Source organism: Capra hircus, chromosome 25 (genome assembly GCF_001704415.2).
Source record: "Capra hircus breed San Clemente chromosome 25, ASM170441v1, whole genome shotgun sequence".
NCBI lineage: Eukaryota > Metazoa > Chordata > Mammalia > Artiodactyla > Bovidae > Capra > Capra hircus.
Window position 1 is genome coordinate 25,186,790 of NC_030832.1, and position 25,507 is coordinate 25,212,296.

Below are 25,507 nucleotides of genomic sequence, written 5' to 3' on the forward strand. Positions count from 1 at the left end.
TTGGTCTCTAATTACCTCACTTTATTCTTAGCTGTACTGTTAGGGAAATAATGCAAGTGTGATGATAAATAGCAATTGATTCTTGCCTGGGAGTTGGAAGTACTATAGGGAGTGGTGAGGACTGTGGCAAACTGGAGAGCACAGACCCATCGAAAGGGGGCTTTTTGGCATTCAGAAATACAAGCCCAGGGCTTCCCTGGTGGCCCAGTGGTTGAGAATCCGCCTTGCCATGCAAGGGACATGGGTTTGATTCCTGGTCAGGGAACTAAGATCCCACATGACACAGAGCAACTAAGCCTGTGGGCTGCAACGAAAGCTCCCACATAATGCAACTAAGACTGAAGGCAGCAAATAAACAAATATTAAAAGAAAAAGAAATACAAGGCCCTTGGGCTAGATCTTTTCCTTTTATCAAGATAAATCAAAATTGTAGAATATTCTTATTTTTCAATATTGACCACTGATGGAGATTATTTTTAAACCACTGTGTGGGTAAAAAAAAAAACAACAAACCACACATCTGGCAGCAGGATTCACCTGCTTTGTGAACTTTGCAGTAGATTATCTCTGAGAGATCTGAAAGGAGATGGGTTTCTGAATATTTGCACTCAGATTTGGCTCCCAGGACAGAATGTAGCAGAGCAACATGAGTCAAACCACTTGAATTCAGACTCCGCTACTTGCAGACCTGAGACTTCTCGCCTGGGCCCTGTAGAGCTGGACACTTGCACTTTCTGAGCCTCAGCATCTTCATCTGTGAAATGGGAATGAACTCCCACAACTGGCCCTCCCCCCACAGCGTTGTGAGAAATGAATGAGATGATGGCTTCAAAATAGTGACCAGAGCCTGGCATGTGGAATGTGCTCCAGAAGCGGGGGCCATTATTTCAACACTAGCTTCTACATCCTTTATTGTCCACAAAGCTCCTGGACCTACCGAGACAGGGTTCACCTCGAGATTCTCTGGGTTTATCCCCACTCTGTACCACATAGAAGCACAAGCCCTGAAATCAAATGTTTATCCTGGTTCCCCACTGCCAACCCAAACTGTGGGCAAGTTCTGAAATCCCTCTGAGCCTCCATTTCCTCATGTGGAAGGAGGCAGATAATACCCAACTCATGGTGGGGTAGAAGCTGGGAGGATCAAATGAGATCTTACAGGGGCAGCATTTGGCACTGAGCCTGGCACATAAGAACACCCAACAGATGTTCGCTGCTGCTGTCTGCTATTATTGTCGGTGGCAGCAGCAGCGTGCGCACTCTGTGATGCAGCGGCAGCAGCATGGGATGGTGGTTTAGCTATATGCAAAACCCATGCATATATTTTTAGTGAATTACATTAGCACCTGCACCATTCTTGTCTAGTGGACAGACCCCAAAGGTCTGCATTTAGCCAGAGTTATACTTAGAAATGTGGAGAGTTTGTGGTCTCTTTCAGACCCTCAATGTCACTTGGGGCAGAGCAGTCCCCTCAGACTCTTGAGTGCCTTTCCATGGTGAGAGATGGCTTCCTTCTCCCAGGCAGAGCTTCTGTTTCTGACTCCCCAGCCTTACAGACTGTGCTGCCCATCCCGCCAAGACTTAACCCTAAGACTGTGTCTCAGGGAGGAGCGCAGAGTGGAAGAAAAGGACCAAGAAGCTCTTTAGGGGCAGATGCTGTGTCTTATTTGTGTTGGGATCCCCAGGACCTCGGGCTTCCTAGGTAGCACTAATGGTAAAGAACCCACCTGCCAATGCAGGAGGCATAATGAGATGTAGGTTCAATCCCTGGGTCAAGAAGATCCCGTGGAGGAGGGCGTGGCAATACACTCTGGTATTCTTGCCTGGAGAATCACATGGACAGAGGAGCTTGGTGAGCTCTACTCCAGGGTGTCACAAAGAGTTGGAAACGACTGAAACGACTTAGCACACACACACCCCGGGACCCAGGAGCCTGACTCATGGTGGGTCTCCTGCAGTGTGTGGGAGGAATGATGATAAAAAAGAATTGCAATGGCTAGATGCATGGCATGTTTGCAGTAAACCAGGTTGGGCATCTGTGCGTATTACTCAGACGGGCTCATTTAATTCTCATATCAGGGCCATTTTACAGATTAAAAAAATGTGGGGATTTCCCTGGTGGTCCAGTGGTTAAGAATCCACCCACCAGTGCAGAGGACATGGGTTCGATCCCTGCTCTGGGAAGGTTCCACATGTCGCAGGGCAACTAAGCCTGTGCCCCAGAACTACTGGAGCCTGCGAGTCGCGACAAGAGAAGTCACTGCAATGAGAAGCCTGCACCCTGCGGCCAGAGAGCATCCCTCATTCGCCGTTAACTAGAGAAAGCCCATGCACAGCAATGAAGACCCAGTGCAGCCAAAAATAAATTAATGAATTAAAAAAAGAAAATGTGAGGTAAGAAAGCAGGGTAAGATGGAAGGTTCAAAGTGGTGGCATATGAAGATCCCACTCACCTCCTCCCATGCACGCAACAAAACTACAATTGCATGTGAAATAATTCCCCCTGAAAAGGACCTGAAAGCTGGATGAGCAAAGTCTCCACAGTAAAGGGTAAAAGGACAGCATCAAGGTGGGTAAGGGAGGCAGAGAGATGATCTCACTAAGGAAAAAACCACACCCCAACCATGACATTCTGCAGATGCGAGGATTACACAGGTACCATTACTTTCTCTGGGGATTAAGGAATTTGAGCATTAGGCACCCCAATCCTTGGATCCTGCACATGAGAGATGAGCCCCCAAAACATCTGGCTTTAAAAACCAATGAAGAATACACCCCAAACTATGGAACTGCAGAGAATGGAAAGCTAGTTTTTAAAGGGCTCACTCACAGATTCACTCAACCAGAAAACCAGCACAAAAACACTGGGTTAAAACTTGCATGGACCATAAGTGAGTGGGACCCACATATTAATCTCCAAGCATCTGCTGGACCCATTTTGCACGCTCCCTGGGAACTGAGAAACTGGAGGGAGCCAGTTTTGCAATTTCAGGCTACTTTGCTGATCCCAGTGCCTATGGGTGTCATTTTGGAATTCTCCCTCTAGTCTGAGCACCAGTAGGCACACCCCACTTAGAACCCTACCCACCCCTGCACCTCAGCCAGGCCTCACAGCTGACTAGGTGATAAACCCTACCCACTAGAACTCAGCAGCCATCAGGCCAGCAATGCTGTATTTCCAGGGGTTAGCCCTGCCCCCAGTGCACAGCAGCACCCATGACCCTGCCACAACAAGAGCATGCATGCAACCCATAAGGGGACACTCCTTGAGCACCTGGCTCTGGTTGCCAGGCAGAATTGCATTTCTGAGCCCTACAGGATATCTCTTATGTAAGGCCACGCCTTCAAGGCCAAGAGAGCTGATTTACCTAACATACAGAAACAAACACTGAGAATTAGGCAAAATGGGGAAACAGGAATATATTCCTATCAAAAGAACAAGACAAAACTACCAAGAAAGAACTAAACAAAACAAAGATAACAATCTACCTGGTAGAAAGTTCAAAATAATGGTCAGATGATGCTCACAGAAATTGGAAGAAGAATGGACAAACCCAGTGAGAACCTCAACAAAGAGATAGAAAATGTAAGAAATTATCAAGCAGAAATTATAACTGAACTGAGAAATGCACTAGCAGGGTTCAACAGCATATTGGATGAGGTAGAAGAACAAATCAGCAGGCTGGAAGACACAGCAATAGAATCACCCAGGGACAGAGCAGCATAAGAAAAAAGGAATGTTAAAAAACAAAGATATTTTAAGGGAGCTTTGGAACATCAAGAAGAATGACATTCATATTATAGGCTCCCAGAGGAAGAGAAAGGGCATGCAAAATTATTTGAAGGAAAAGTGGCTGAAAATTCCCCTGGGGAAGGAAACAGACATCCAGATCCAGGAAGCCCAGAGAACTCTGAATAAGAAGAACCCAGACAGACACACGCTAGCCTGTACACCGCAACTACTGAGCCTGCACGCTAGTGTCCTCGAGCCACAACCACTGAGCCCACGTTCCCTAGAGCATGTGCTTGGCAACAAGAGAAGCTGCTGCAGTGAGAAGTCTGTACACGGCAACTGGAGAAAACCTGTGCACAGCAACATAAATAAATAGAATTTTTAAAAGAAAGAAAGAAATATGACATACCAAAATCTGTGAGATATAGTAAAAGTGGTTCCAGGAGGGAAGTTCATGGCACTACAGGTTTGCCTCAAGAAATAAAAATCCCCAATAAACAACCTAATGTTACACCTAAAGGAACTAGAAAAAGAAGAACAAATGAAGCCCAAAATTAGCAGATGAAGGAAATAATAAAGATCAAAGCAGAAATAAATGAAGTAGAGACTGAAATAAAATAGAAAAAAAAATTAGTGAAACTAAGAGCTGATTCTTTGAAAAGACAAATGAAGTCGGGAAACGTTTAGCTAGACTAACCAAGAAAAAAAAAGAGAGAGAGAGAGAGAGACAGAGCTCAAATAAATAAAGCCAGAAATGAAAGAGAAGTTACAACTAATACCACAGAGATACAAAAAGATCATAAGAGACTACTATGAACAATTATACACATAAATTGGACAACCTAGAAGAAATGAACAAATTCCTAGAAACAATCTTCTAAGACTGAATCATGAAGAAATAGAAGAGTTAAATAGACCAATTACTAGTAAGGAGATTAAAACAGTAATCAAAAATCTTCCAACAAACAAAATACCAGGGCCAGATAACTTCACTGGTGAAGTCTATAAAACATTCAAAGAAGATTTAATATCTAGTCTTCTCAAACACTTTTAAAAAACTGAAGGGGAGGGAAAACTTTGAAACATTTTATGAAGTCAGCATTATCCTGATAGCAAAACTAGACAAGTACGCCACGAAAGAAAGAAAGGAAGGAAGAAAGAAAATCACAGGCCAGTATCACTGATGAATATATGTGCAGGAATTCTCAACAAAATATTAGCAAACCTAATCCAACAGTACATTAAAAGGCTCACACACCATGACTAAGTAGGGGTTTTTGGATCATAACAAACTGTGGAAAATTCTTAAAGAGATGGGCATACCAGACCACCTTACCTGCCTCCTGAGAAATCTGTATGCAGGTCAAGAGGCAACAGTTAGAACTGGACATAACCACAGACTGGTTTCAAATAGGGAAAAGAGTATGTCAAGGTTGTATATTGTCACACTGCTTATTTAACTTATATGCAGAATACATCATGAGAAATGCCAGGCTGGATGAAGCACAAGGTGGAATCAAGATTGCCAGGAGAAATATCAATAATCTCAGATATGCAGATGACACCACCCTTTTGGCAAAATGCAAAGAACTAATAAGCCTCTTGATGAAAGTGAAAGAGGAGAGTGAAAAAGTTGGCCTAAAACTCAACATTCAGAAAATGAAGATCATGGCATCTGGTCCCATCACTTCATGGCAAACAGATGGGGAAACAATGGAAACAGTGAGAGACTTTATTTTGGAGGGCTCCAAATCACTGCAGATGGTGACTGCAGCCATGAAATTAAAAGACACTTGCTGCTTGGAAGAAAAGCTATGACAAACCTAGACAGCATATTAAAAAGCAGAGACATTACTTTGCCAACAAAGGTCCGTCTAGTCAAAGCTATGGTTTTTCCAGTAGTTATGTATGGATGTGAGAGATAAAGAAAGATAAAGAAAGCCAAGTGCCGAAGAAGTGATGCTTTTGAAGTGTGGTGTTGGAGAAGACTCTTGAGAGTCTCTTGGACTGCAAGAAGAACCAACCAGTGCATCCTAAAGGAAAACAGTCCTGAATATTCATTGGAAGGAGTGATGCTGAAGCTGAAACGCCAATACTTTGGCCACTTGATTTGAAGAACTGATTCATTAGAAAAGACCCTGTTTCTGGGCAAGATTGAAGGCAGGAGGAGAAGAGGGTGACAGAGGATGAGATGTTGGATGGCATCACCGACTCAATGGACATGAGTTTGAGCAAGCTCCGGGAGTTGGTGATGGACAGGGAAGCCTGGCGTGCTACAGTCCATGGGGTTGCAAAGAGTCAGACACTACTGAGTAACTGAACTGAACGGGACTGAACTGAATTCCAGGGATGCAAAGATGATTCAATATCCACAAATTAATCAATGTGATATAACAGAATGAAAGATAAAAATCATATGATTATCTCAGTAGATGTAAAAAAAATTGCTTTTGACAAAATTCAACATTTACCTAGGATAAAAGTTCTCAACAAGATTGGTATAGAGGGAACATAGCTCAATATGATAAAGACCATATATGAAAAGCTCACAGCTAACGTCATACTCAGTGGTGAAAAGCTGAAAATATCTCCTGTAAGAGATCAGAAACAAGACAAGGATACACTCTCACTGCTTTCATTTAACACTGGAAGTCCTAGCCACAGCAATTAGGCAAGAAAAAGAAAAACATCATCCAAATCAGAACAGAAGAAATAAAAACTGTCACTCTTTGCAGAGGACATGATACTACGTTTTGAAATAGAAAACCCTAAAGACTCTATCAAAAAATTGCTATAACTAATAAATGAATTCAGTAAAATTGCAGGATGCAAAGTCTAATATACAAAAATATGTGACATTTCTATATGCTAATAACAAACTAGCAGAAAGGGAAATAAAGAAAATAATCCCACTTATAATGGCATCAAAAAAGACAAAATACCTAAGAATAAATTTAATGAAGGAGGTGAAAGACACTGATGAAAGAAATTAAAGAAGACATAGACACACAAAAGGAAGATATTCCTTGCTCATGGGTTTGAAGAACTAATATTCTTAAAATGTCCATACTACTCAAAGCAATCTATAGATTTAATGCAATCCTTATCAAAATTCCAATGGCATATTTCAAGAACTAGAAGAAATAATTCTAAAACGTGTATGGAGCCACAAAAGATTCCAAATAGTCAAAATAATCTTGAGAAAGAAGAACAAAGCTGGACGTATCATGCTCCCTAGTTTTAAGTTATACTGCAAAGCTATAATAATCAAAACAGTATGATACTGATACAAAAAGAGCCACACAAATCAATGGAATAGAATTGAGAGCCCAGAAATAGACCCATGCATATATGGACTATTTGTTAATCAATGACAAAGGAGTAAAGATACAGAATGGGGAAAGGACGGTCTCTCCAATAAATAATGTTGGGAAAACTGGAGAGCCACATGCAGAAGGATAGAACTAGACCACTACATTACGCCATACACAAAAATCAACTCAAAATGGATTAAAGACCTGATTTTAAGACCCGAAACCATAAAATTCCTAGAAGAAAATGCAGGCAGTAATCTCAATGACACCAGCCTTAGAGATGGTTTTGTGGCTCTGACTCCAAAGACAAGAGAAACAAAAGCAAAAATAAATAAATGGGATGACATCAATCAACAAAGCTTACATACAGTAAAGGAAACCATCATCAAGATAAAAAGGCAATCTATTGAATAGGAGTTGATATTTGCACATCATATATGTTATAAGGGGTTAATATCCAGAATATATAAAGGACTCATACAACTCAACAACAAAAACAACCAAAAACAGGTTTAAAAATGGGAAGAGGGCCTAAATAGACATTTTTCCAAAGAAGACATACAGATAACCAACAAGTATATGGAAGGATGCTCAGTATCACTAATTGTCAGGGAACTGCAAATCAAAACTACAAGGAGATACCTCCTCATACCTGTTAAGATGGCCACTATCAACAAGACAAGAGAACTAATGTTGGAGAGGATGTGGACAAAAGGGAATTCTTGTACACTGTTGGTGAGATTGTAAATTTGTACAACCACTATGGCAAACAGTATGGAGATTCCTTAAAATATTAAGAATAGACTGCTATATGACCCAGCTATGCCACTTCTGGGTACTTATCTGAAGAACATGAAAACACTAATTTGGAAAGCTATACACACCCCTATGTTCATTGCAACATTATTTACAAGAGACAAGATATGGAAAAAAAAAACCTGAGTGTCTGTTGATGAATGAATAAAGATGCGATATGGTACATATATACATGGAGTAATATATGTACAATGTAATGTACATGAGTGGACCTTGAGGGTATTATGCTAAGTGAAATAAGTCAGAGAAAAACAAATACTGATGTCTTCACTCATACGTAGACTCTAATAAACAGAAGAAAATAAAAACAATTTCACAGATATGGAAAGCAGACTAGTGGTTACCAGAGTGGAAGGTGACTACAGTGTGGGCGAAAGTGAAAGTGAAAGTTAAGTCCCTCAGTTGTGTCCGACTCTTTGCGACCCCGTGGACTGTAGCCCATGGGATTCTCCAGGCAAGAATGCTGGAGTGGGTTGCCATTTCCTTCTCCAGGGGATCTTCCTGACCCAGGGATTGAACCCAGGTCTCCTGCATTGCAGGCAGATGCTTTAACCTCTGAGCCATGAGATGGACAAAGGAGGTCAATTTTATGGTAATGGATGGGAGCTAGATTTATGGTGGTGATCACTTTTTTGTGTATACAGATATTGAACCACTATGCTACACACCTGAAAGTTATATGATTATAAAAAGAAAAGAAAATGTGAGGTTTAAGTAATTTTCCCCAGATCACACAACCAATAAGGGTTGGAGCAGGATTTAAGGCCAGGCAGCCCTCTTGGCTTCCGCAGTGGCTCAGCCAGTAAAGAACCTGCCTGCAATGCAAGAGATGCCGGACACTCGAGTTCAGTCCCTGCGTCAGGAAGATCCCCTGGAGGAGGGCATGGCAACCCACTCCAGTATTCTTGGTGGAAAAATTCCATGGACAGAGGAGCCTGGCGGGCTACAGTCCATGGGGCACAAAGTCAGACATGACTGAAGCGACTGAACATCACACACAGCCCGGCTCCAGCATCCATGCTTCATGCTACTACCCTTCAGCGCCCTCCTTGCCCTGCTGTCATCAGCCACCTGCCCCCAGAAGACTTAGGCAATTCCAAGCCTTCCTGGTAAACAGACCTGGAGAACCGCTGGGAGTTATGAGGTGATGGGCATTTTTCTAACTTGTCCACGATCAGAAGACTTTGTCTCACTTTAATTTCCTTCCAGGCATTTCACTGCTTAGCTCAACACACATTAAGAACTGAGCTCTTGAGATTTCATGCTTGTTAAGCTGGTCGTGCTAAAAAGGAGAGTTGCTTAGAAATTTTAAATTACTCATTACATAGAGCCAAATCCCACAGCCATGCCCTTCAGGAAAGGTTCGGGTTGAGCCCTCCAACAGTGCTTGTAGAATGAATGACTGCCCAAGTTCCTCCCTGGGGCTGGAATCCTTCTGTCATCATAAGACAGAGCCTGGAAATCCTTTTGTCCAACAAAGTATCTCATTGTAAGGATATCTGCATTTTGGAAATGTCTTTATCGGGGCTCAGTTAGCTACAGATGAATGAAATCTCAGCAGTCCAGTTTGAGCAGTAAGGAGGTGTTATTTGAGAAGCCTCTGGCCCTGCAAAGACAGGAAGCATCACATGGGATTGAAAGGAGGAGCTAGAAAGCCAGGAGGCACCAAGGATGCTTCTTCTAAACTCTCCAGGGCTGCTGGGCCCTCCCTCTGCCGCTCTGCAGGTCCATTTTCCCTCACTGTTCCTCCTGAGATCAGTTTTCTCAACTCTGTGCAAATAGCAGGAAGTGGCCTTGCAGTCTCTCTCTCTGACATGAGTGAAGTGAAGTGAAATTTGCTCAGTCATGTCCAATTTGCAACCCCATGGACTATACAGTCCATGGAATTCTCCAGGCCAGAATACAGGAATGGGTAGCCTTTCCCTTCTCCTGGGGATCTTCTCAACCCAGGGATCGAACCCAGGTCTCCCGCACTGCAGGTGGATTCTTTACCAGCTGAGCCAAAAGGGAAACCCCAACTCCAAAGACTCATGGCAGAAGCTGATTGGTTGTCTTAGGTCAGATGTCCACTTCTTGTCCTATCAGCTATGGCTATTCACCTAGAATAAATGTGGCTCTGTTGCATCTCACTATGTGCTTTTGCACTTCCCCTTTTAGTAGCAATTAGTGCCTACCTCAGGGTTTCCCTACTGGCTCAGCTGGTAAAGAATCCACCTGCAATGTGGGAGTCCTGGGTTCGATCCCTGGGTTGGGAAGATCCCCTGGAGAAGGGAAAGGCTACCCATGCCAATATTCTTGCCGGGAAAATCCTTTGGACAGAGGACACTGGAGGGCTACGCTCCATGCAGTCGCAGAGTTGAACATGACTGAGAAACTAACACTTCATAGTGGTTTTTATAAAGTGAAGTTCAGAACTTTGCCGTTCATATTAATCTCCACCAAGGAATAGTTTTGAACCTTCAGTCCCGTCATCTCATATTGCTCCCTCCCAAACCGTGTTGACTGCAGATGAAAGGAGTAGCTTTCTGTTGTCCGTTCAGATCTGTGGGGAGGAATGTTGACGGACAGGACAAAGCACTGATCCCAGCAGTTGCCTGACTCCGAAGGTTAACAAGTCGCCTGTCCTACCGCAAACAGAGGGAAACTTGGCCCCAGCCTGCTGTCACATCTGAGAGGTCCAGGGCGAAGCCTGCACCTCTCCACTTTTGAAACCCAGAGCGTGCCTCTCTAGGGGAGAGTGGGTCAGAAAGCAGACACGGGATGAAAGCCAAGTCCTGCCTTTCTCGCACACCCCAGCAGAGAAAGGCACGCTGAGTCCCTGACACACATGACTTCCGGTGCTTTCTCCTTCCGTGCCCTTGAAGACCAGCCCGGCCCATTCATTTCAGTCAGTGGAAATCAAATCACAATAAACTGAGGTGGTGACGATCCATATGGAAGTTCCTTGTGCCAGATGTTAAGCCTCACGCCTGGAGGCAAGGATGGGAGGGACTCCTGGGGTCTTATTAATGACAGATGAGAAGTGGGGGGTGGTGAAGAGGTGCAGGACTGACAGGTGGAGGGGGGAGTCCCTCGGCCTCCAGCCCTGAGCACAGCGGGGAACGTGATAGTGGTGCCAAGCCCCCATCCCTTTACTGAGATACACTTAGGAGCATGTCCAGGCACCGGTTCTGTGCCAGGCCCTGGGATGCAGCAGGGGAGAGAGCAGAGAAGGCCTCTCCCAGAAGGAGGGTGTCCAGAAGAGCCAGTGTAGTGGGTCTCTGGGGCAAGAGCGTTCCTGGCAGAAGGGCGCCGTGAGGGCAGAGCCTCTGAGGCCAGGAGAGACTTGTATGGGTGGAAGGAAAGGCTGGCATGGTTGGAGTGGGATGCTCATGGAGAAAAGGGTGGGAGGTGAGGCTGGAGAAGTCAGCTGAGGTTGGGGGTTGGGGGGGTCACGCTCAGGGCCCTGGGGGCACAGTGAGGAGTTAGATTTTCTTTATTGTCAGTATTGTAGTGAAAAGTGTTAGTTGCTCACTCATGTCCAACTCTTTGAGACCCCATGGACTGTAGCCCACCAGGCTCCTCCGTCCATGGAATTCTCCAGGCAAGAATAGTAAAGTGGGTTGCCTTTCCCTTCTCCAGGGGATCTTCCTGACCCAGGAATTGAAACCAGGTCTCCCACTTTGCAGGCAGATTCTTTACCATCTGAATCACTGGTATAGTAGGGATAATGCCAATTAGAGGATTTGGTCAACTCCACTTTAGATATCTAGAGGTGGAAGTGACAGAGTGGACATGTCTGGATGTTCCAAGGGATTGTGGGAATTAGAACATGGTACCCCAGGGAGAGAGGCCAGAACCTGGCTTATGACAGTAAGCGGGGCTTGCACGGGAGCCAGGAGCTGGATAAAGACAGTGCTGGGGGAGGACAGAGAGAGGCCAGAACCTAGCTTATGGCAGTGAGTGGGGCTTGCACGGGAGCCAGGAGCTGGATGAAGGGAGTGTTAAGGGAGGACAGAGAGAGGCCAGAACCTGGCTTATGACAGTGAGCGGGGCTTGCACAGGAGCCAGGAGCTGGATGAAGGGAGTGTTGGGAGAGGACAGGAGGGGGTTGAGGCGTTCTGGTGCAGCCAGAGTTAGAGCACCAGGAGGAGCGGAGGGTACTGTGGCACAGAGAGAGGCGCAGTTGGCAGGGGAGGGCGGAGAACCAGGAAGAGATGTCTCCTGAGCAGGTGGAGGGGCACCTACCTTGACTGGGACATCAAACAGGGACAGAGGACCGAGAAAGATTGTGTGCTTGGAGTCATTGTGTACTTGGATAAAGTTGCTTCAGTGGAGGGGTGGTGGGAATTCTAAGACTCTTATGGATGCAAGGGACAGAAATCCACTAGGGGTTTGGCTTCAGGCATGGCTGTATCCAGGGGATCATATAAGTGTCATCAGGACTCTGGAGCTCTCAGTTCACATCCACCCACTTCATTCTCAGCCACGTTCTCCCCTCCCCACAACGTAGCCAGTGGCCACTGCATCCCTCCATCCGACCAGCTCAGAGTGCATGCGTGCGCGCTAAGTCGCTTCAGTCACGTGCGACGCTTTGCGACCCCACAGACTGCAGTCCGCCAGGCTCCTCCATGGCATTATCTGAGCAAGAATACCGGAGTGGGTTGCCATGCCCTCTTCCAGGAGACCGTCCTGACCCAGGGAGGGAACCTGGGTCTCTTATGTCTCCTACATTGGCAGGCCCATTCTTTACCACTAGTACTTCCTAGGAAGCAGCACCAATTTAAAGAGAGCCTTCTCCTTCCGCATAGTTCCTTTCATGAACCCATCTTAGAAAGGTGTTGTCAGCATTCACCTAAACTGCATGGCCTAATAAGCACAGGGTACCCAAAGAAAAGTTGGGATTTTTGTACCGACGAGGAGAAGTGGAGCTTGAGGTTGCAAAAAGCAACAGCTCTGCACAGAGGAGCCGGGTTACAGGGGGTAAAGCGAGGGTGGGGGTCACGAGGATGCAGTGTCTGCAATGAAAGGAGGGAGAAAATAGGACGGCAGTTGGAGGGAGCCGCAAGATCAGGTCAGCTTCCTTTTTCTTTCAGGTAGGAGAGATTTATGCGTGTCTGCAGGCAGAGAGAGGGGAGATGCCAGTGGGGAAGGAGTGATTGAAGATTCTAGAGAGAGGAGATAATTGATGGAGTCAGGCCCCCTAGGAGACAGGCAGAAAATGGAGTATAGGGCACAGGACGAGATGAAAGGAGAGAAAACAGAATGCCAGGGTCGTCAGCTGCTGTTTGTCCAGAATGACACCCTTAGGTGTCAGTTAGCCATGGCTTGGCCGGGGGAGCCGGCCACTGCTGGATGCACGTGCCTGGGCTTTACTGTCCTACAAGGGGGAGGGCACGGCCTTCGGGGCCACCCCTTGAGGGCCAGGCCCCTGTTCTCCACATGCTCCGGACATAAACTCAGCTCTTGGAATCAATTTCATCACAAGTGGAAGTAAATTCCTTACCTTGTAGTATACCTGGGTCGTTTGGCTTTTTTAATAGAATTTTGTCCTTGATTATAAAAATAATACATGTAGGGAACTTAGAAGAGAAGGTGTCAAAGAAGAAAGTTCACGTCTTTCCTATCCCCAGCCAGGAACGATATTAACATGTTGGGACATGGTGCCCACACGAGAGGCCGCATCTGAAATTGCATATCTGGCTTCCCCCCACCCCCCTCACGTGACATTCTTTCACAAGCCTTCCACCTGCCATTCGGCAGCCTTTGAAAAACTCCGTTAGGGTCATGTGGCCGTGACAGCCTCCAGATCAGACCCTGGGGTTGCTGACTCAGACACCGCAGGCAGCCGCATCGCTTTGGGTCGGGTGAGTTTCTGAAGTGGAGATGACTTCCGGCAAAGGTTCTCCCACAAGCAGGGAGTGTTCCCTTGATTTGCATAGTCGTTGCATTTTTAAAAAATCTAAAGTATATCGAAAATATACTTGTCTCTTTGTAAAACAACAATGTTCCAGACTCGGGTGACCACAGACAGTTTTTTTACCAACCTGAATGGTGCCTGAGACAGGCGACCAGATTCTGTGCCTGGACCATTCCTAGTCGCATCCCTGGCTCCGCCCTTCAAGGGCCAGCAGGCACTGAGACAGCCAAGAGCATCACACCACCCACTGGGGAAGAGTCGGGGGAAGAGAGAGGGAATTTGGGGTCAACAGGTACACACTGCCATCTTTAAAATGGATAACCAACAAGGACCTACTGTATAGCACAATGAACTCTCCTCAAAGTTATATGGCAGCCTGGATGGGAGAGGAGTTTGGGGGAGAATGGATATATGTATATGTATGGCTGAGTCCCTTTGGGGTTCATTTGGAACTATCACAACATTGTTAATTGGCTGTGTTGTTGTTTAATTGCTAAGTTGTATCCAACTCTTTGCGACCCCGTGGACAGTAGCCCACCAGGTTCCTCTGTCCATGGGATTTTCCAGGCAAGCATACTGGAGTGGTTTGCCATTTCCTTCTCCAGGGGATCTTCCCGACCCAGGGATCAAACCCATGTCTTCTGCATTGTAGGTGGGTTTTTTACCCCTGAACCCATGTTAATTGGCTATGCGTCCATGCTAAGTCAATTCAGCTGTGTGCGACTGTTATGAACTGTAGCCGCCAGGCTCCTCTGTCCATGGGGATTCTCTAGGCAAGAATACTAGACTGGGTTGCCATGCCCTCCTCCAGGGGATCTTCCTGACCCAGAGGTCGAACCCTCATCTCATGTCTTCTGCATGGGTGGGCGGGTTCTTTACTGCTAGCGCCACCTGGGAATTGGCTATACTCCAATATAAAAAAGTTTTTTAAAAAACACCCACGGTTTCTAGAATATGCCCCTGAGGGTGACCCCCACCCAGCTGAGAGCCACCGGATGAGACAGTGTTTAAGGGTCCCCACTGCCTCATGCACCACTAATGGAGTTTCACCCCTCCTGTGTGCTTCCTTCCAGAAGACACCTGGTCCACCCGGATGCCGCCACGGCCCCGGTGGCACAGCGAGCAGGATCACACCTTGCACGAATCGTGGGACTCCCTCACGGCCTTCGACCGCTCCCACCGGGGACGCATCTCCAACATGGAATTCCAGGGCGACATCCTGGACGAGTTCCTGCAGCAGCAGAAAAGCAGCCGGCAGAGCGACCAGCCACCCCCCTGGAAGGAGGGGAAGCCGGAGCCCATGAAAGGGCAGGACCACGGCTCCCCCGACACAGACGACGGGGGTGACTTCAAAATCCCCGTCCTGCCCTATGGACAGCACCTGGTCATCGACATCCAGTCCACATGGGGGGACAGGCACTACGTTGGCCTCAACGGGATAGAAATATTCAATTCCAAGGGGGAACCAGTGAGAATCGAGAACATTCAGGCCAACCCCCCGGACATCAATATCTTACCGGCCTACGGGAGAGACCCCCGCGTGGTCAGCAACCTCATCGATGGGGTAAACAGGACGCAGGACGACATGCACGTCTGGCTGGCCCCCTTCACGCCGGGCAAGTCCCACTCCATCTCCATGGACTTCGTGCAGCCTTGCCAGGTCGCCCTGATCAGGATCTGGAATTACAATAAATCACGGATCCATTCTTTCCGGGGCGTGAAGGACATCACGATGCTATTAGACGCGCAATGCATCTTTAAGGGAGAAATCGCCAAGGCCTCTGGAACCCTAACGGGAGGTACGATATGGCTGTAAGAGTGTTCTCGAAGCCCCTACCCACTACTCGCTGAAGCTCTGAGGAGAAACTAAACTTAGTGGCTGGCCAGGGACAGATAGGTCCCTCTGCTTTCCTAGACCTGGCCCTCTCCTTGCCTTTTACAGCGGGGTGTGCAAGAGCTGGCCTTACTGAGATACCTACTCTGGGTACCAGCCTTGCTCAGCTTCCTAGGGCCTGAGTCTGACAAGGGGATTCCTTCCATAAGTGACTGATGGAGAGAGTGTTCTCGGGAGAATCTGTAGGGCAGGGAAGGGTGTAGGATGTGGAAGGGTAGGAAGAGAAGCTAGGAAGGAAGCTTTTTCAGGGGAAGCCCAGCCTCAGCCTGATCCCAAGGGGAGGTCAGGAGTGTAAATTTCAGGATCTGTCCTGCCTGACAGCAAAGCAGCAAGGCTTTGGAACCCCCCAGGCTCCCCTGGTTGGGGGCATAACTCCCACACCCTTCCAGGCAAGGCCCCCTGGAAAGATCTGTGTGGAGCACCAGCAGGATCAGCTTCAGTGCCTCACCGGTGCCTGTGCAACAGCCCTTATTTCACAACAGATCACAGTGATCCTCATTAGATTGTGCTAAGGCGCTCAGCTGTGTCCGATTCTTTAGGACCCCCTGGACCATAGCCCGCCAGGCTCCTCTGTCCATGGGATTCTCCAGGCAAGAATACTCGAGTGGGTTGCCATGCCCCTCTCCAGGGAATCTTCCCAAACCAGGGATGGAACCCAGGTTTCCCGCATTGCAGGCAGATTCTTTACTGTCTGAGCCCCCAGGGAAGCCACCCTCACTAGATTAGGTGCCTTCATTAAATCTGTATGATTCTTACAATCCGTGAATTCCATTTGCAAAGATGTAAAGAAGAATAAGGCTCAGTTACTCAAATCAAGACCTGTGAGTGGGTTGGGATTTTCCTAGCCCAAAGATTGATGGATTTAGCTTCCCGATCTGCTCCTTGTTGTGATGTGGGATGAGCTGACTCTTGCGTCTTCCTGGTCCCCCTTGTCAGCTCCAGAGCACTTTGGCGACACGATCTTATTCACGACCGACGATGATATTCTGGAGGCCATATTCTGCTCCGACGAGACGTTTGATCTGGACGTGGAGAGCCTGTGCAGCCTGCAGAGCGAGGAGGCCCTGCAGAGGCCCAGCACGGCCGACGGCCAGGGGGAGGAGAGGCCGCGCACCCAGGCCGGCTCGTGGGCCGATGACCGGGTAGGGCTGGTGGTGAGGGGAGCCGCGTGGGGGGCAACGGGGAAGGCACCCAGGTAGATTTCTGCTCCTGACTCAGAGTAGAGCAGGAGGGATGGAGATGGATGTCCCGTAAGCTGCTGGCGCTCCTGTTTTGACATTTCTCATTTTTCTGCTTCATTTTTTGTGCTGTGTGTCGTATTTCATTCTCTAATTATTTTTTATTTTTTTTTTAACCAAAGTGAAGAAAGTATTCAAATTTTAATCAAAGCTGGGGAAATCAGTTCTGTGTCATCTCTGTAATTTAGAGGTTGGCAGTCTTGGGGGAGTTTTTGCTTTGGGTTGCGTTTTGATCACTCACTGTTGTTTTTGATGGAAGGGCTGCAAATGCTTTTAATAGGCAGACTTGAGAATTAAAATAATGATGATCCTGGCAGTCACTTCTTGGGCACATATCGTGACCAGTCGTGGAGCACTTGTCTTGGTGTTTAACCTTCCTCACAGCCCTTGGAGTAGAGATGATTAATAATATCCCTATTGAGGAAACCAAGGCTCAGACAGGCTAAGGGACCCATCCAAGGACACCTCGTGGGAGAGTAACAAGGCTCAAACTTGAATGCAAGACTCTACCAAGTCTGTGCTTTTCTTTTTTCAAATGTTTATTTATTTTGTTTATTTGGCCAGACCGGGTCTTAGTTGCTGCATGCGGGACCTAGTTCCCCAACCAGGGATGGAACCTGGGCCCCCTTCATTGGGGGTGCAGAGTCCTAGACACTGGACCACCAGAGAAGTCCCAAGTCTGTGCTTTTAATGGACTAATTATCGAAAATGAAAGATGACCTTCAGGACAAGGGTCAGCCCAAGTCAAAGACCAGTGGTCACAGTGAAGAGATGCCAGGGTCTCTGGGGATGCTCGTGAGGCCATAGGAGAAAGAGGACATAGTTAAAGAGGGTGGGGAGAAGAGTGCAAACAACCAACCAGGAACCAAGGACAAAATGTTCAGCTACAGGAAGGTCACGACCAAGACGGGGCAGTGATACGGCTTGTCAGTTGCACCATGTTCACAGGTTGCAACCTGCAGGGGCCTGCAGAGCACCGTGTGAGATGGGGAAGGGGCGAGCAAAGACCCTGTCCTCCCCTCACCAGACAAGCTAGCTCATTGCCAGTGATTGTCCTGATTCTTTCACAGAAAGCCAGAAATCTGGATTGTTACGTAAAATCTCCCCAGTAAAAAAAATGTTGGCCACCAATTCATAGTATTTTCAAACCTTCGGCAAGCCACAAAACACGTCTGCAGTCTGGCTTTGCTGTGTGGGCTTCCAGCTGAGAGAGGGTCTCGAAGCCTTTCACTCACCCACCATTTTCCACATGGTGAAGTCCCTGCTCAGGGACTCTGATCCAATGGAGTCCTGGGAGGTGCAGAGAGGGATCACTCTCTCTGCCTAGGCGATTAGGACAGCGAGCTCAGGGAGGTCATGTCAGGGTCACACCCCTAGCAGGGGGCTCCCCTAGGTGTCCAGGTCTGTCCATCCAGCAGGGGGCGTCCTAGGAGGCTCAGGGAGGTCAGGGGATCAGGGAGGCAAGAGAAGGCACGTGGGCTTTAGGGCGGCAGTGTTCCCAGTGGCCTGAGGCTGCTCAGCGTCAGAGGACAGCTTCTGGCAGACAGCCTTCCTCTTGTTCCTCCCCGTAGCCAGGCAGGGGCCTGAAGGGGCTGGACTGAGGGGTCATTAGGGTGTCATCAGGTACCCAAACACTATCCCCACTAAAACTCTAAGATCCGGACAAGTGGCTCCACCTCTCTTTGCATCTCAGCTTTCCTGTCTAGGTCAGGAAGATCTCCTGGAGAAGGGAATGGCTACCCACTCCAGTATTCTTGCCTGGAGAATCCCATGGACAGACCTGGTGGGCTACAGTCCATGGGGTCGCAAAGAGTCAGAAATGACTGAGCGACTAACACTTTCCCGTCTGTGAAGAACTATGGGCTCTTCTACCCTGATTTACAGTGCAGAGATCTAATGAGAAAAGTTTCCGATTACACAGAGATCTAGCAGCAGGATGTGGTGGCCCACTCTGTCTATAGACCAGGGGTTCTTTATCTGCCTGCCCATGGGAATCATGGGAAGGTTTACAAAATGCAGATGCAGGGGGACTTCCCTGGCGGTCCTGTGGTTAAGACTCCACACTGAAAACGCAGGAGGCATGAGTTCGATCCCTAGTTGGAGGACTAGGATCCTGCATGCCATGCGGAGCAGCCAAAAGATGTTTTTTAAATTGATGCACAGTCCCCAGGGTTGAGAACCGTTCTGTATGTTTTAATTCTTTCCCCTCCTTCCCTTCATCCCTCCCTCCCGATCTCTCTCTCTCCCCCTCCTTCTTCCAGCACACTGGATAAACTAGATACAGTCCTTCCCTGGTCCAGAAAATCTGATCGCCTGAGCTGATTAGTGTCCAATACCTCCCCTAACAGTAAGAGCTTCTGGCAAAGACATCAGATGCAGGAGGCTTTCTGGGCCTGCCCGTATTACCAGTCACGGGGCTCCCATCAAGGCAGAAAACAAAACACCGGAAAAGACACCAGGACCTACCTGGGGCACGGGGTGGGCAGCAGTAGCTGGAAGAGTGGCCGGCCAGCTGCGTGGGTATCACTAGAATCACCCCTTCCCTCTGCTTCTCCCCACCCTGTGTGCAGGGCCTGGAGCCAGAGCTGCCCCCCAGTCCCCCTGTCCCTGATGTCACCACGCCAGAGCCGGGCGTCTACCACGGCATCTGTGAGTACCCTCCCCTGAGGCAGTGTCACAGGCAGGAGGACCTTCAGGGGTCGGGGGTGGGGAGGGAGTCATGGCCGCTTGGGACAGGGTTTCCCAGGACAGTAGAGGAGATTGTACCGTGTTCAGAGACACCAGGCCCTGGGACAAGTCAGGGCTGAAACCAGCTGGTGCTGGGCTCATTGGCTCTGGCAGGGCTGCAGCCCTTCAGAGGAGGGGTCCTCCTGGCAGTGTGCCCTCCCAGAGGGCCACACACAGAAGTCTGATGTGTTAGCTGCAGCCCTGACCCCAGAGGGTACAGTGGGAGCCCGGAGTTATAGAGCAAGAAGACGTAAGAGCCGGAGAGACTTGGGCATCTGTCTGTCCAGGGTTAAAGTTGCCCCTTCAGACTGGACCACAGAGCAGATGCTGGAACAGAGGAAGCTTGCATCCTCCCCTCTCCATCTGGGGTGAGGCATCAGGAGTACTGGCCCAGGTGCCCACTCTTCTAAAAAGTCAGAAATCTGGATTTTTACATGAAATCTCCAGGTTTTTAAATGGTGGTGACTAATTTTACAGTATTGTAAAAACATCCTATGAGCCAAACATGTGTGTTTGCCCAGCCGGCTGCTGGCTGGTGGTCTCCGGGCAGATCTCATATGGGTTTCGCTGAGTCTGTTCTCTGTCCTCAGCCCATGTGCCCCTCGGGCCAGGTCCTCCCTGACTCGGCACACATCCCCCACCTCTGCCTGAGTCCTCGGGGACCCTTGAGCCCCGATCCCACTGGCTGTGGTCTCTGCCTCCTGTTCTCTGTTCACAGGGCTCTGCCAGCTTGCTCGCTGCCACCTCCCCTCCTGCTCTTTCTTGCCCCCTGTGCCCGCCATCCACCTCCAGTTATCTTCTGAGAGGAAGAGATGCACCATGGCATCATCATGCCCCCTCCCCACCATCATCTCCAGAACGGAGCCTTAAGGTGTCAGAGTTTAGCCTCCTCTTTGCTCCGCTCCTCCCCACCCCATCTCCTGAGCCCCCGCCCCCCGCCAAGCTTCCATGTAGGCCATGCCCACCCTGTGTGCCCTCGCTCTCCGTCTCTGCCCTTTAAAAGGATGTTGAATGCCACTGTCTGGGTCCCCAAGAAGCAGCCTCTGCGATGGAGTTTACTGGGGCATGCTCTTGGGGGAGGGTAGGAAGCAGGGCTGGGCACAGAGAACTGGGCCACGGGGCAATCACACCAAGGCCTCTGCCAGCCTGCAGGGAGCTCAAAGTCCCCTTGAAGTAAGGGGGCTGAGTAAGGGGGTCTTGAGTAAGGGGGCTGGGCCTTTACACGCCTGCGTTAATAGGCCACCTGATGCAGGCTGGGGAGGGGCAACGCCAAGTGTGGTCGGTTGGGGGTCGTCAACACTCCCCGTCCTGACGTGTCACCCCTGGGGGTAGGAGGCAGGATCTGGGGGGTGTCCCACAGTGCCCACCACACCCCTCTTAAGGCCTTGCTGTGACCCGCTCCCATCTCCGTGGTGCCCAGTGAGAATTCAGCTCCCCCTCCCTCATTCCACAAGCACAAATCGCCTCTGAGAAGAGAGGAAGCCTTCCCTTTGAATCCTCGGCCCCTTACTTTCCAGAACTCTCTCTCAATTGCTTTGGGACTTAGGGACAACTGAGTAATTTGAAAGCCAACCCAGTGTAGGCCAGGGCCCAGCTGAGGCTTGGTTTCATTCCCCCATCCAGGCCCTGTGCTGGGGCTTTCCCTGGCTTATCTCACTTCCAGCTCTTATTCTCCCCATTTTCCAGATGAAGTTAGGAAACTGAGGCTCTGAGAGATAGAGAGAGCCACCTGGGGTCACACAGCTAGTTATGAGGTCAAGGACGGGACCGAGTCTGTCTGAATCCACAGTCCAGGTCCTCACCACTCAATACACTCCAGAGAGGTCTTTGGGAAGAGTCAGCAGCTCACAAAACTGGGAGACAGCCGTCATTTCTGGTTTAGTCTGGGCTCCCCTAGGTTGGTCAGGATTCGGGGTGGGGAACTGGGGATAAGGGAAATTGAATTCAAACTGAGTTAAGCAAAAAAGGAAATTTCTTAGCTTATGTAGCTAAAAGAGCTTCCCAGTGGCTCAGTGATAAAGAATTTGCCTACAGTACAGAAGGCGCAGGAGACGATCTGTGGGTCAGGAAGATCCCCTGGAGAAGGAAATGACAACCCACTCCAGTATTCTTGCCTGAAGAATCACATGGACCGAGGAGCCTGGCGGGCTGCAGTCCACGGGGTCGCAAAGCATCAGCCATAACTGAGCACACACTTGTGCATGTAGCTAGGAAGGTCAGGGGCTGCTGGTTTTCCACACTGCTGGATCCAGGTGTGCAAATGATGTCATCAAGGCTTGGTGTCTCCCTCCGTCCTTCTGCCCCATTTCTCAGTCTCTTGTCTGTCTCCCATTCAGACGCTGTCCACATGAGCTCCTTGAAGCTCCACCCTGTAATCCCAGGTCAAAGAGCTTTTGGTTCCCAGTAAGTCCAACTGTCTTCCTGGAATGTCTGCTCACCTGGCTCACGTGCCCATGCTTAACTAATCACTGTGGCTTACCTTGGTGGGAAGGGAAGGAATGGGGTGGAAAACATGGATTGGCCTGGCCTGGGTCAGAGGCCCATCTTTAGAGCCAAGAATGGGGAGTCCGCCACCCTGATGGTGCTTCAGAGGAGGCTAGAGTGCCGTAACCGGAAGAAGGAAGGAAGGAAGGCCGGCCAGAAGCATCCAGTGTCCCCTCCATCTGATGACTTCCTCCAAAGATGCTGTCTGTAAATGTTTTTCCTGCTGAACCAGCTTCTGACCTTTCTCAGAAATGTTATTTCAATGCCCTGGGAGTTTTGCCCTGGAGTAGAGCTCCCAGACCTTTTTGCTACAAGAAAAGCGTAATTTCTCTGTGTCGCTACTCAGCAGGATGGCAGAAGAACCTGCTGCCCAAGGACCCTCTGCCCACTCTGAGACCTGTGATTTCCAAAGCTGCCTTCTCTGAACCTTTGCCTTTTTCCTCCCTGTATCCCGAATCCTAAATGTGCTCTCCTAGCCTGTGCAAATGACGAGTGCTTTGATAAAGTGACCCAGGGGAGATGCGTTGTGGCTGGTAAATACGGCCAATCCTATTAATGTTTTGAAAGGAGATATATGACTTGCTAATTTGCAGATGACACTAATTTTAGAAGTTTTGCAAATATCAGCAGTGATGAATAGGAAAGGAGCTGAGAGAGTTGAAACATGGGAGAGAAATAACAAAATTAATTTCCATTTATATAAATACTAATTGATACACCAGAGGAAAATGAATATGGAACATGGATATTAGCTCAAAGAGGAGAGTAATCGCTTTTGCAGCAACCTTAGATTAGATGGTATCTGAGTGCATCTCAGAGCTGACTCATCGGAAAAGACCCTGATTCAGGAGGAGAAGGGGGGGGCAGAGGATGAGATAGTTAGAGAGCATCACCAACTCAGTGGGCATGAATCTGAGCAAACGCCGGGAGAAGGACAGGGGAGCCTCATGGAGTTGCAGAGTCGGGTACGACTTAGCAATGGAACAACAACAGTGCCTCTTGCCAGGCAAACAAAGTAGGGGCAGCTTGGGAGAATCCGGGGTGCTGCCTCTTGTTTCGAGAGGGAGGTGGCCTTTCTCCCTCACAGGGATCCCCGCCTGATCTAAGTCGGCTCCCTCCTGCCCTCCAGGCCTTCTCCATCTCAGGAATGTGGTGCCCGCAGCCGCTCTGCCCCTTGGGTCAGGAACATTTTCCCTTTCCTTCAATTCCATCCAGGCCATTGAGAGTCCTGGTACTGCTGTCTCCCAGTCTGTGCACTTTGCCCCGTTTTCACCACTACCCACCTTGTCCCGGCCACAGGGATCACAACAGCGTCCTCCCTGGCCTCCTTATGGAGTCCAGCGCTAGTGCACTTTCCAAGACACTGGTCATATCGTGGCACCTCTGCTCCCAGATCTATGCCTCCCTAGCTCCCCACTGAAGAGAAGAAAATCCAGACCTCCTGACATGATCTAGCCCCGCACCTGCCCTTCTGATCTCACTTTCCTCCACTTTCTCCCTCAGTCACTTAGTTCCAACCACAAATCAAATGTGTTTCCATCCCAGCGCCTTTACTGTTTCTGTCCTCTCAGCCTAGAAAGTCCTTCCAGAAATGCTACAGGATGGTGGCCTCCTTCTCATCACCCAGGTCTCAGCTTAAATGTCACCTCCTCCAAGAAGTCCTCCATGACTACCCCCCCACCCATGCCTAGTCACTCCCTATCCCAGCCCTTTCACTTTTTTTCATGGTATTCATTGCTCTGTGGAACTATCCGATTGTTGTTGTTGTTGTTGTTAGGTGTTCATTGTCTGTCTTCACTGCAATGGAAATTCCTAGAGAGACTTTGCTGTGTATTGGTATTTACCCCTGAATCTCTGGTGCCAAGAACAGGGCTTGGTTCTGTTGCTGTACAGACCCCATGGACTGCAGCATGCCAGGCTTCCCTGTCCATCACCAACTCCAGGAGCTTGCTCAAACTCATGTCCATCGAGTCGGCGATGCCAACCAACCATCTCATCCTCTGTCGTCCCCTTCTCCTCCTGCCTTCAATCCTTCCCAGCATCAGGGTCTTTTCCAAGGAGTCAGTTTTTCGCATCAGGTGGCCAGAGTATTGGAGCTTCAGATTCAGTATCCGTCCTTCCAATGAATATTCATGAGAACCCCATGAACAGTATGCAAACCACTTGTTACATTAGTGGCAATAAATATTTGTTTACCGTTGGCTGTGATTTTGGTGAAACTCAAATGATTGTATTTTGATTCATTTACCTATAGGTATCTACTAAACATGTACTCTTCAATCAATCAATCTTTTTTTTTTTTTTTGAAGCCTTAACTGACCATGTGTTTTCAAGTACTGTTCTAGGATCTGGGAATAAAACAGTGAACACTGTGAACAGAGTTCCTGCCCTCAGGGAGGTTCCATCTAAGTGGGAAAGACTGATGAAAATAAATAAGCAAAATAATAAGCAAATCAGTGAAAATAAATAAGCAAATCAATGTAGAACATCTTGTTGGATGACAGAAAATAAAGCAGAATAAGAGTTTTGCGAGAGATGGGGGAGGGTGCTATTTGAGCTCAGGTGGTTAGGCAGGGCCTCTCTGAGGAGATGACAATTGAGCAATGAATATTCATTGGAAGGACTGATGCTGAAGCTGAAGCTCCAGTACTTTGGCCGCCTGATTCGAAGAGCCGACTGATGGAAAAAGACCCCAATGCTGGGAAAGATGGAGGGCAGGAGGAGAAGTGGGCAGCAGAGGATGAAATGGTTGGATGGCATCACCGACTTAATGGACATGAGTTTGAGCAAACTCCAGGAGATAGTGAAAGACAGGGAAACCTTGCATGCTGCAGTTCATGGGGTCGCAAAGAGTCGGACACGACTTAGCAACTGAACAACAACAAAGGGTTTTAAGAGTGATGGGGGAGGGTGCTATTTGAGCTCAGGTGATTAGGCAGGGCCCCTGGGCTTCCCTGGTGGCTCAGATGGTAGAGAATCTGCCTCCACTGCAGGAGACCCAGACTCCATCCCTGGGTCAGGAGGACCCCCTGGAGAAGGTAATGGCTACGCGCTCTAGTATTCTTGCCTGGAGAATTCCATGAAGAGAGGAAACTGGCAGGCTACAGTCCTGTAATGTCACAAAGAGTCGGATGCAACTAACACTTTCTCTTTCTCTGAGGAGTTAATTGAACATAGACTCACCATGAAAAGGAATGTATCAGTTAGCTTCTGCTGCTAAACAAACCAGCCCCCAATTTAGTGACCTAACATAATTGCCATTAATCGTGATTCATCATAATTCAACAGCTTGGTTGGGCGTTTCTTCACATCTGAGCGTAGCCGGCCTCTGTGGGGCCTGCTCTTGTGTCTGGTCAGCTGGCAGAGGCACTGGCAGCTGAACAACCTAGGATGGCGTCAGCT

At 48.5% G+C, this 25,507-nt stretch overlaps 1 protein-coding gene across 2 annotated transcripts in view; it reads left to right on the plus strand.

The window, feature by feature from the left end:
- Positions 1 to 25,507, plus strand: part of KIAA0556 (KIAA0556 ortholog) — a 233,269-nt gene that overhangs the window by 185,702 nt on the left and 22,060 nt on the right. For both annotated transcript variants that reach the window (XM_018040845.1, XM_018040846.1), the window contains 3 exons: positions 14,836 to 15,561; positions 16,593 to 16,798; positions 19,465 to 19,543. In XM_018040845.1, coding sequence (XP_017896334.1) covers positions 14,836 to 15,561; positions 16,593 to 16,798; positions 19,465 to 19,543 — 1,011 coding nt within the window. The remainder of the gene's footprint in view (positions 1 to 14,835; positions 15,562 to 16,592; positions 16,799 to 19,464; positions 19,544 to 25,507) is intronic.